The 11,172-nt window shown below is 45.9% G+C and overlaps 1 protein-coding gene across 2 annotated transcripts in view; it reads left to right on the top strand.

The window, feature by feature from the left end:
* pdgfd (platelet derived growth factor d) overlaps positions 1–8,829 on the top strand; it is a 56,087-nt gene extending 47,258 nt beyond the window's left edge. For both annotated transcript variants that reach the window (XM_076282348.1, XM_076282347.1), the window contains exons 6-7: positions 1,012–1,226; positions 6,959–8,829. In XM_076282348.1, coding sequence (XP_076138463.1) covers positions 1,012–1,226; positions 6,959–7,087 — 344 coding nt within the window. In that variant the 3' untranslated portion in view covers positions 7,088–8,829. The remainder of the gene's footprint in view (positions 1–1,011; positions 1,227–6,958) is intronic.
* The last annotated feature ends 2,343 nt before the right edge of the window (positions 8,830–11,172 follow it).

Raw genomic sequence — 11,172 nt, 5'->3', positions numbered from 1 at the left:
GTGTGTGTGTGTGTGTGTGTGTGTGTGTGTGTGTGTTGGACACATAGGCTAAAGGGAGTGTTATATTTGTGGTGGAGCCCAAAGGATATTAGGGCCATGAGCCCTGACTTCCCTGCACTTCTCCACCTCACTGGCCTCAGTTGGCCCTGCTGACTCTAGATCACACACACACACACACACACACACACACACGTTGACACACATGTAGTCCAAACACAGCATATAAAAGTTAATCCAGTTGGTATGTGCTGTGCCCTAATGCCCTACTAAGGGCTTGACTAAATGTCCACACGGGCTAACACACACACACTCGCTCTCTCTCTCTCTCTCTCTCTCTCTCTCTCTCTCTCTCACATACACACACACAAATATACGAACACAGAGAAATACTCTGAAATGCAGAAAGGCATTATCAGTGCAAGGGGAAACACATATGAAGATTTATGTGTGAACCGTACACTTCCCGCCACTGCATCACCTCCAGACAGAGCTGTGCAGATCTAGTTTCCTCTCTTAAAAAGCAGTCTGGTGTGTTTCATTTAGCCATAATTAAGTGCTTGGCACGGCACCACTAAATCCACTGCTGCTGTTTTTGAAGAGGTAAAGCTAAACTTCGCAGCCTTTGTTCTCCTCCGGGCCTCTCCCTCCATCCTCTACCTCTCCTCAGTCCTCTCTTCACTCCCTCTGTTTCCTTCCACCACATTCCCTCACCTCCTTTCCTCTCTGCTCTCCTCCCTTCTCAATAAATCTCTATTCTCTATAAATCTTTTCTGTTAGTTGTTCATTTTCTTTTTACCTTCTCTCTCTCTCTCTCTCTCTCTCTCTCTCTCTCTCTCTCTCTCACACTTCCTCCCTTTTCATTCCCTCTAATTCTTATCTGTCATTTGTTACTTTGTTAACTTTCCATTTAACTTTCTTTTTACTTCTGTCTCTCTCCCCCCCCCCTCTCTCTCTCTCCTCCCCCCCCTCCTCTCTCTCTCTCTCTCTCTATCTGTGTTGACCCCTCCACAGTTGACCTGGACCGTCTGCACGAGGACGTGAAGCGCTACAGCTGCACACCGCGGAACTTCTCGGTGAACCTGCGGGAGGAGCTGAAGGCCACCAGCGCCGTCTTCTTCCCGCGGTGCCTGCTGGTCCAGCGCTGCGGGGGCAACTGCGCCTGCGGCACCGACAACTGGAACTCCTGCACCTGCACCGCCGGCAAGACCACCAGCAAGCTGCACGAGGTACGCCGCCACCGGGGGGGGGGGTATATCCAACTGACCACACACACAACTATTGTATCATTGTGTGTGATACAGAGCTGCCAACTCACACATTGAGAGTGAGATTCATTCATTTGATTGGCTCTACACGTTTTTACACCAATTGAATGCATGAGGGTTGGCAGCTCTGGTGATATGATATTAGAAGTAACACCACTGAGATGCTATACTCCTTCACTATGCTAATGGTTGCTTAGAATGTTTGTTTTTTTAAGTCTGGAAAAGTTTTTGGGCCATATCAGCTTCATAATGAGAACAATGTCTGTGGCCTGCAGAGGCCTTGACCTAGCTGCCCATCACCACTTATTTCTAGTAGAATGACCACTGCTCCCATGTTCCTTTAGGAACCCATGATATCTTACCTCATACCATACCATACCATACACAGAGACTTTCTAATGAGGAGACACAGCACTCAAAAAATCCTCCATAGAAATGCATGGGGCTAGTTTGTCACGCCAATATGGCCGTTGTCTACACATATCCCACCCCTTCCTCGCCAAAACGTTGACATGTGTATACATTGAGCCAATCATGTGGTGTGATGTGACTACATTGAGCCAATTATGTGCTGTGTTGTGCAGACATCGTGCCGATCATGTGTTGTGAACTCGCCGCTGGAGCACGCTGGTGTCGTGAAGCCTTGCACACGTGCATTTCTGCCAAATAAGATGCCCGATAAGTACCCAAAAAGCGTTGCAATATGACCGCCGAGTGGAGGGACTTGCCTAAAAGGACTTTGCCATACATACCATACCATGCCATACTGTACCATACCATACCATACTGTACCATACCATACATACCATACCATACATACCATACCATACTGTACCATACCATACTGTACCATACCATACCATACTGTACCATACCATACATACCATACCATACATACCATACTGTGCATACCATACATACCATACCATACCATACCGTACCGTACCATACCGTACCATACCATACCATACCATACCATACCATACCATACCATACCATACCATACCATACCATACCATACCGTACCATACCATACCATACCACAGTGATTCTTAAACTAGGGGTCACGACCCCAAATGGGGTCGCCAAAAACTTCCGTGGGGCCGCCAATTATTTTCTGTATTCAGTCTGAAATTATTATTAGGTGAAACAAAGGAAAATAATATTGACCTTTTCTGCCTTTTTCTTATTTACACGCAGTTCAGAGAAGAGAGAGAAATGTTTTCATCTTTCAATGAGATCTGGTTCAGTCTATGGGCTACTGGTCCGCTGATAGAAACACTGTAACTATCTGCTCCCACTACTATGCAAACTCAACTTGTTCCCGCTATTTTAAGTAAAACAAAACAAAAGACATAGGTAGCCTACTAGCCAAAATGGACAGGTGGCTGCTTAAAAAATTTAACAAAAGCTCGGAAGTGCCATCTACCAGTGCGTATTCTCCTCCGTGATCCTCAGATGGGAGGCCGGTGAGAATAAAAAAGAATAAACGGAAATCAGAAAAAAATTCTGAAATATGCATTCACTTGCCAAGTTAAAGATAACCTTGACCACCCACAATGTGTGATTTGCGGCGATGATCTGGCGAATGAGAGCTTAAAACCTGTCAAAATGAAACGACATCTCAAAATACAGATGTCGGCTCAGCACCGTGGAGGAAAATCTCTGTGTCGCCGTATGCAACATTCCTCCTACAGTAGAATTAACTTGCTATGTTCACGGAAGCATGCCCACCCTTCCCATTGAAATTGTTAAAGATAGTAAACCAGCAAAGGGAAATAAAAAAATACTGTTATTGTTATCGCCATAAATATAATTAATGTAACATTGTAGGTCTAATGCTGCATGTGCATGTGTATGTGTGTGTGCGTGCTTGTGTGTGCGCGCACGCTACGCACATATCTGATCTGATGTGGCGCAGCCTACACTTGTTTAATCGTGATTGTTTGGTTTTCTCGGTTCTTGTTCATATGGAGTAAATAAAACAAATGACTTTGCTTTCTATTTTTTGATTGATTTAGTTGTTAATGTTTGAGGGGGGTATTTGAGTAAGGACTTGGGTGGGTTTGGGTTTGGGGAAAGTGGGGTCGCCAGACCTCGCCATACTTTTATGTGGGGTCGCCAGACAAAAAGTTTAAGAACCACTGCCATACCATACCATACCATACCATACCATACTATACCATACCATACATACCATACCATACTGTACCATACCATACTGTACCATACCATACATACCATACCATACTGTACCATACATACCATACCATACATACCATACCATACTGTACCATACCATACATACCATACCATACATACCATACCATACATACCATACATACCATACCGTGCATACCATACTGTACCTTACCATATCATACGCTATAGAAACTAGTATAGCTACAAGGGACTTTTCATTTTCTCTTTGCTGCACACTTCAAGCAGCCGTTGGTTCCTCGGTGTCACCTGCTTCTTGAGTCAGTGTGTGCAGGCTGGCACAGCGGAACCTGGGAACCAGGAGAGGGAGAGGGTTGATTTGCAGCCGTCTGGATCGCATGTCACTAAACCACTTCCATATGGCTCACTCTTTAGTCCAGCCGTCTGAGAGCCCTGCGTGTTTGACATTATAATAAAGCCTTACTGACAGCAATTCATGAGAATTAGAGAGGGAGGGAGAGAGAAAGAGAGAGAGAGAGAGGGAGAAAGTGAGAGAGAGAGTGAGAAAGAGAGAGTACAGTATGTTGTTTATATATGAACCGCTCCATTGTTTCCATCCGTTTGGCCCAAGCGCATGGCTGCTCCTTCTGCTCACACACTCTGTCTCTCACTCACACACACACACACACACAAGCACCCACAGCTCACGGTCTCTCCTCCTCTCACTCTCTTTCTCACACACACACACACATAAACACACACACACAGCCTGTGGTCTCTCCTCGTCTCAATTTATCACACACACACACACACACACACACACACACACGTACACATTACCCCCCCACACACACACACACACACACACACACAGATTCTCCTCCACTCTCACTCTCTCTCTAGGCCTCCATTTCTGCACACTCTCACTCACTGCCATATGCCTGCAAATGTGTGCAGCACAGAGCCCAGCACTGTAGTCCCAGAGACCAGGGGCTGTGACGGGTTAGGTAGGGGTGCATGGCTGATCGAGCGCTTGGTGAGTGTGGGGGACTGGACTCATGGCTGGACCAGTTGATGACTTACGGGAGGTCAGGGAATAGACCTCTCCAGGAGCCTCACTGAAAAATGGCCCAGCTGTGATTAAAGGAAGTATATACACAAATCGCTTGGCCTCATCGGAGTGTATGGATAGCTGCGGCCCTCTGAAGTACTTTGACCACACTTCATCTGAGAGCGAGAGAGAGAGAGAGAGAGAGAGAAGAGAGGGAGGGAGGGAGGGAGGGAGAGAGGGTGGGTGGGAGGGAAGTCCAAGGAAAAACTGCTGCGTACAGAGTAAGTTCATGTAATATAAAGACAGGAAGTGTTTTAAGTGGAGTGCATTAGGTCCCTCTTCCTCGCCCCCTCCGGTCTTGGTGCTGTACATTCCTCTGCTGTGTCATGGTGCTGCTGCTGCTTGTGATGATGACGATGACGAGGGTGAAGAGATGAAGAGTCAGCGTCTCCCTTTGATGCTGTACTTGAGAGAGCTGGGCCTGGGCCTGTCTGTTCTTTTTTTTCTTCTCCTCTCTCCCTCCCTCTCTCTTTCCCTCCCTCCATCTCTCTCTCTCTCCCTCTCTCTCTTCTCTTCGGCTCTGTGTGTTTGTTTAGTTCCGACGCGGGGCTCTTTGTTCTTGCGGCGTCTGGGAATGCGGTGGCGGCGCTCCTCCGCCCCTCCCCGTGCTCTCTCTCTCTCTCTCTCTCGCTCTCTTATCGGGGCGGCGCACACAAAAAGCCCTTCATGTTCCCCGCGCCTTAAACACCGGCCCAAATCCCCCGGCTGACCCGACACTGCCACATCCACATCCACAACCACATCCACACAGCCACGACCACCACACTCTCAGCACTCCTCTGCAGCCAGGAAAGAACTCTCTCTCTATCTCTCTCTCTCTCTCTCTCTCTCTCTCTCTCTCTCTCCTCTCTCTCTCTCTTCTTGGTCCTTCACTTTTGCCTTCATCTCTCTCTTTCATAATTTGGGGCTGGTGCTGGGCCGTGGTTGTTGAGGCGAGGTGAGGCGTGACCCTCGGCTACTGTCGGTCAGTGACATCACCCGTGAGGAATGGATCGTTAGTGTTTCCGATGAGTTGAGCTCAGAGTAAACAGTTAGGTAAAAAATCTCCAAAGAGTGTGTGCGTGCGTGTGTGTGTGTGTGTGTGTGTGTGTGTATGCATGCCTTGGCCGTCTTTCCCTCTCCCCCCTGTAAGTGATGAGTGCTGAGGGACTAATATTACACTGATAGAGTGCTCCTCTCCTCTCTTCCCATGTCTGACTAATATCGTTTTCCTCTCCTCACCTCTCCACAAGGTCAAGGTTGAAAGCATTTTTCCCTCACATTTTTGTCATGTCTCCATGCCGGATCTGGGATTGGATGACCTGGGCTGGGCATGCCATTTAGACATAATGATACGGCAAACAGCAGCCCTCCTGAGGATAGTTCAAAAGGGCTGATCAAGGGCTGTCCTGTGGATCGCCTCCCCAAAAAACAATTCATCACTCCCGGGAGCCTTAGTGAAACCCTGCAACCATAGCTAATCGGCCCATTAAAGCCGTTGGAAAGTCTACATTCTTAAGCTTGAGTTACTCCTCTGAGGGAATAATAATAAAAAACATCTCCCACACAAATGGTAACTACCGGACTGTCGGTTGCCGGAACACAAATAAATCGTCTTTGTTTCCACCGTTAGCATCTGCGGTTAGCGTGGCTGTGCTGGCTCTGCGCTCCCCTTGCCTATGTTTTCACCCCCGTCACCTCACGCTGTCTCGCGTCACATTCTCGTCCGAGGCCTCTCAGTGTAAACTCTCCTGGCCGGCGTGTAAACGAACAGGACGGGTCAACGTCCATCAGTCGGAGCGCCCGGCGCCCGAGCCCAGGGTTCCGGAGAGACGGGTGACTCGGGGGTGCGTCCGACCGCAGCAGGATCTATAAATCTCTGTGGGAGACGGTTGGCAGGGGTTCAATGGGCTCTTGACAGCGCTCCAGTTTTCTTCGAAAGGCATCTGACACCCGCCACTCGCAGAGTCTGGAGCCTCGGGCTACTGTCAACACCCCCCAACACACACACACACACACACACACACACACACACATACATACACACACACACACACACACACACACACACACACACTCACACTCCTAATGCAACATGCCCCCCCATCAGTGCATACACACACGCACTCCTGAGAAAACATTGCTTTTATGTTGGGAGCAGCGAGTCCAAACCAAACACTCCAGAGCATAGAGTGAACAAATTCACATGGCAGGTGTACAGGACACGCTGGAGTTGGCCAATCGGGTCTTGTCTCAGCTTTGTTCTCACAGAAGTTCCCTCTCTGTTCTCTCTCTCTTCTCTCTCTCTCTCTCTCTCTCTCTCTCTCTCTCTCTCTTATTTCTTCACTTCATTACTTCACTGTTTCACCATACATGCACTCCTGCCAACTTCTACACTTTCTTCTTCTCTTCATCTCTCTGTTTCTGTCTTTCCTTCCCTCAGGTGCTGAAGTTCTCCCCCAGTCCAGGTTACTTCAGGAAGCGCTCTCGAGCACGATGGGTTCTCGAGGAGATCCACCTGGTTCACGACGAGCGTTGTGACTGCGTGTGCCACGACCGACCCCCGCGATGAGACAGAGGCATCCTGGGGGAAAAAAGACACACACACACAGCTCTGGGACTCTTTTTAGCTCTGCAGATCCTCTCACTTGTACTACACCCTCATCCTCACGTCTCGCTTAGTATGAGGGTGAGAAATTGTGTGTGTGGGTATGTGTGTGTGTAAGAAACAGTGAAAGCATTGGAGAGCGTCTATGTGTGTGTGTATGATATATATGTGTTTGTGTGTGTGTGTGTGTGTGTGTGTAGGTGTGTGTGTGTATGTGTGAGAGAGAGCAGATATATTTGTGTGTGTGTGTGTGTGTGTGTGTGTGTGTGTGTGTGTGTGTGTGTGTGTGTGTGTGTGTGTGTGTGTGTGTGTGTGTGTGTGTGTGTGAACATTTGTAAGTTTGTACTGTATGTCTTTTCTATGTTTGTTTCTTATCATAATTGCGTTCCATTAGCCTCCTGTTGTTTTAAGACTTCACACATAATCTCACTTGTTTCAATAGAATCCTTCTGAGAGCCATCAGTCTGGAGGAACTAAGCATGTGTAGCCTTTTTTTCTATTTTACGGAGCGACACGCAAACACCGCTCATTGCTGTGTCGCTCTGAAGAAAGCAGTGTTATTTATTTGACAGTTTTCTGTCATTCTTTTTATGTCTCAGATGATGATGATGATAATTATGATGATGATGATGATGATGGTATGCTTGTGTCCGGCCCTAGTCTCTATTGGTAGTGTGAGGGTGTTAGTGGTTCCAGGCAGAGTGGGCCAGCCAAACTCTCTCCAAACATTCCAGCTTTTGTTGTTCCTGCCCTCGTCCATACATGCTTTTCCTACTCAGGCAGATCAGAGGAAGAGAGAGAGGAAAGAGGGGAGGGGGGGATTAATGTTTTCAGCGGTCAAGCAGAACATTCTCGCATTCTCCTCATGCCATGTGTCCAACTCCAGGCTCACATTCAAAAATCCTATCTTTCTCCCTTCCAAAGGTCCACACTAAATTATGCTTCTGATATGTGCCGACTTCTGTTATGTGGGCTACAAACACACACACAAAATCATGCTTGTTTTTCTTTCTGACTACTCTTAACAGAAATTCTTTCAAAGTGTCCAGATTTTACCTGCACATAAGCACACACACACACACACACTATATCTATCTCTCTCTGGATCCCCATTGCCTGTCTATGGATTCAGTATGCAGAACAGACACTCCAATTCTATCTGAAGCCAACACACACACACACACAGACACACAGACAGGACAGCAATGCTGACCCCCAGAAGAGCAGTAAGCTGGAGGTGTGGGGAACTGCTAAAGGTGTGTGTGGGGAATGCTGTGGCATGTAGCCGTTAATTGTGTGCGTTTTTAAGAGGACTTTATTAGGGAGCTAAATTAAAGAGATGAGCCAGTTCTGCTGGTGAAGGGAGGCAGTAATGAACGGTGTCTGTGAAAGATCCTCGGAGGCACTGTCGGCCATCATTGATTCCCACTCAAATATTAAACCAGCACTGCTCTCGCCCACCACGGACCTAATGCAGATGCCCTCTCTCTCTTTCTCTCTCTCTCTCTCTCTCTCTCTCTCTCTCTCTTTTTTCATGCTGTCTCTTTCTATCCTCTCACTCCTACAAGCTTTCTCTCTGATTACATCGCTGCCTGAGTTCAGTGCATCCACGTGATCCCCTGTGCCAGACTCATTAAATTGTGTATCTTTGCGTGTCATGAAGCACACAAAAATAAATTAAAAAGTTGTTTTTCATATTTATCAATAAAATGTTGCTGTGGAGATCTGTGTGTGTGTGTGTGTGTATGAATGTGTTGGAAAGTGGAGTCTGTGTGGGGTGTGAGAGGAGCTCTTAGCATTCCGTGCGTGTCTTCTAGCCTTTCACACAGCGTAGGGGCTGCAGTCTGTGAATTGATTTAAGAGAGGATGTTTTCACACTGATGGGAGAGAAAGGTCAACACTGAGCGAGTGTGCGCATGCGCACAGAGATGTTAGAACTGATGTGATATTACCATCCCCCCCATAGGACAATAATATGTGTGTTTGTGTTAGCAAAAGACAGTGTGTGAGTGTGTGTGACTTTGGGGAATGTTATTCTATAACAATGCTTATTTTAAAGGTTACCTTTAGCAGACATACAGAAGTTATTTTGAATGAACATGGGGGTATGTTCATAACAGTATTTGTTTTACTTGTGTGTGTGTATGTGTGGTGGAAAAAGGATTTTCCGAAGAATTTTCAAGAACACTAAATCAACATTAGCAGCAGCTGCCAAATACATCTCGGTATTCCATTTCACTGTTACTCCCGCACTAATATTTATGTAATCACTTAATGTGATAGGACTTCTGAGGAGAAATGGCAAGCTAATCAGCACCAAATTTGATCAAGACTGAGCTGCCGTCATGCGGATCACGTCCTGTGTGCATTATCTATGATAAACAATATGCTCAGCATCAGCTTCTGACACAATGAACACGCCAGCTGGATTTGAATACAATATTTTAAGGATGCACATTTCCACTTCAGAGGAGTTTGTGGCTGACTCAGAAATACGAGGTGTTTTGAACTTGGGAGTCGGATTCCGGTGGTTCATTCCTCAACGTCTCTACAACTGAACACCTTACATGGCCTAATGCATATCATTTATAACACAGATGATGAAAGGGGGCAAGTTCAGGGCTATAGTGTGTCTTAGTGTTTCCTTCCTTTCTGTAGCAATCTGTTTAAAACCAGATTCTGCCAAACAACATAATGTTGGAATGATGTTGTTTTAATATAGCATTTGTATTTTGATGACCTTCATATATATTCGGAGTAGTCAGTATCCTCCCCGCCGTGAGAGCACATTCAGTATGGATTGTGAGTTATTCACACAGTGCATTAGAATTCCAACTGCATTCCAAGTTCCCAGCAAATTAAAGTATTGCCCATAGGACACCTCCAACCTGTGACACAGTGTGTGAGAACAGAGAACAGTGACTGGTTGTTACTGACTGCACACCAGTCTATACAGTAGGTTTAGGCTGAGAGCAATCAATGAGATGAGAGGTTTACATATGTTGTATGAAAATGTTCTCTTGTTCACAGCACAGTTTTAAGACAAAAGACTACTAAGTGAGCTAATGCCATGTGCCTTTAGGGTTAGGTCATTTATTTCAGAATCTAAAGGTGATATGTGGCTTGCCTTGCATTATTTTTGATTAACTACAGCTTAAAATTGTTCAGCCGTTTCACAGGGGTTTATTGCAACACTCAATAGTGTTAGCACTGGTGTTAGCTCTTAGGATGTTTGGAAAAGTGTCTCCCTTGTGTGTGAATATCTTGAGCTGTGATGTTCTGATGTTCTTACAGTATATGCCATTCAGTGATGATAAAGTAAAACTCAAAACAATAGAAAACTCAATCCAATTAAACCATGGCATGGTGTTAAAGTAAAACTAAGCATGTTTACTCAAAGAACATAAAGCCGCCAACGAAAGGCAGAGTGAAACTGTGTTCCTGACCTTTTGTTGCCATGGCAATTACAGCTAAATCTGGCTGAAAATAAAGGCACAGTAATAAACATGATTCACCAGCGTGTTCTTGGAAACCTCATGGTGGATCCAGCTGAGGTAAACGATGTTGAGCACGACGGGCAGCGAGTCAGAGAGCCGCCATTGTTGAACAAATAATTGTGGTGTAATTGTGAAAAAGGAGAGAGGTAGATGTTCTGAAAGAATGAGAGAAAAAAAACAACAAACATATAACTCTAAAATCAACTTTTTGATCGACTTAATTGCATGTAAACTTTCATAAAACCATTTATTGAGTTAACAGAATGGCGTTCACTAAACATAGAAATACACACATCTTCTACCATTGTTATTTTACTCCCTATGCTCATACTCATTATTGTAGATGTTTAGATAGATTGTTTAATAGCCACATGGCCAAGGCTAAGAGAGATCTGGAGGACCAGCACATGTGCTGTTTACTGAAACTGACTCCTTAGCCCATTCTGGACACCTTTTTTAAAGTATCCATCTTTTCTGAAGACAGGAGAAGTGTGGTCTAGATTCTGCCATCTCCCACTTCAGAGGCACCTTGAGTTGTCAGCACATAGAGTG

Source organism: Alosa pseudoharengus, unplaced genomic scaffold (genome assembly GCF_046254945.1).
Source record: "Alosa pseudoharengus isolate Yale_2024_CS ecotype anadromous, Long Island Sound unplaced genomic scaffold, YU_APseudo_1.1 YU_APseudo_1.1_scf_13, whole genome shotgun sequence".
Lineage (NCBI taxonomy): Eukaryota > Metazoa > Chordata > Actinopteri > Clupeiformes > Clupeidae > Alosa > Alosa pseudoharengus.
This window is presented reverse-complemented; position numbering and strand designations above follow the sequence as displayed.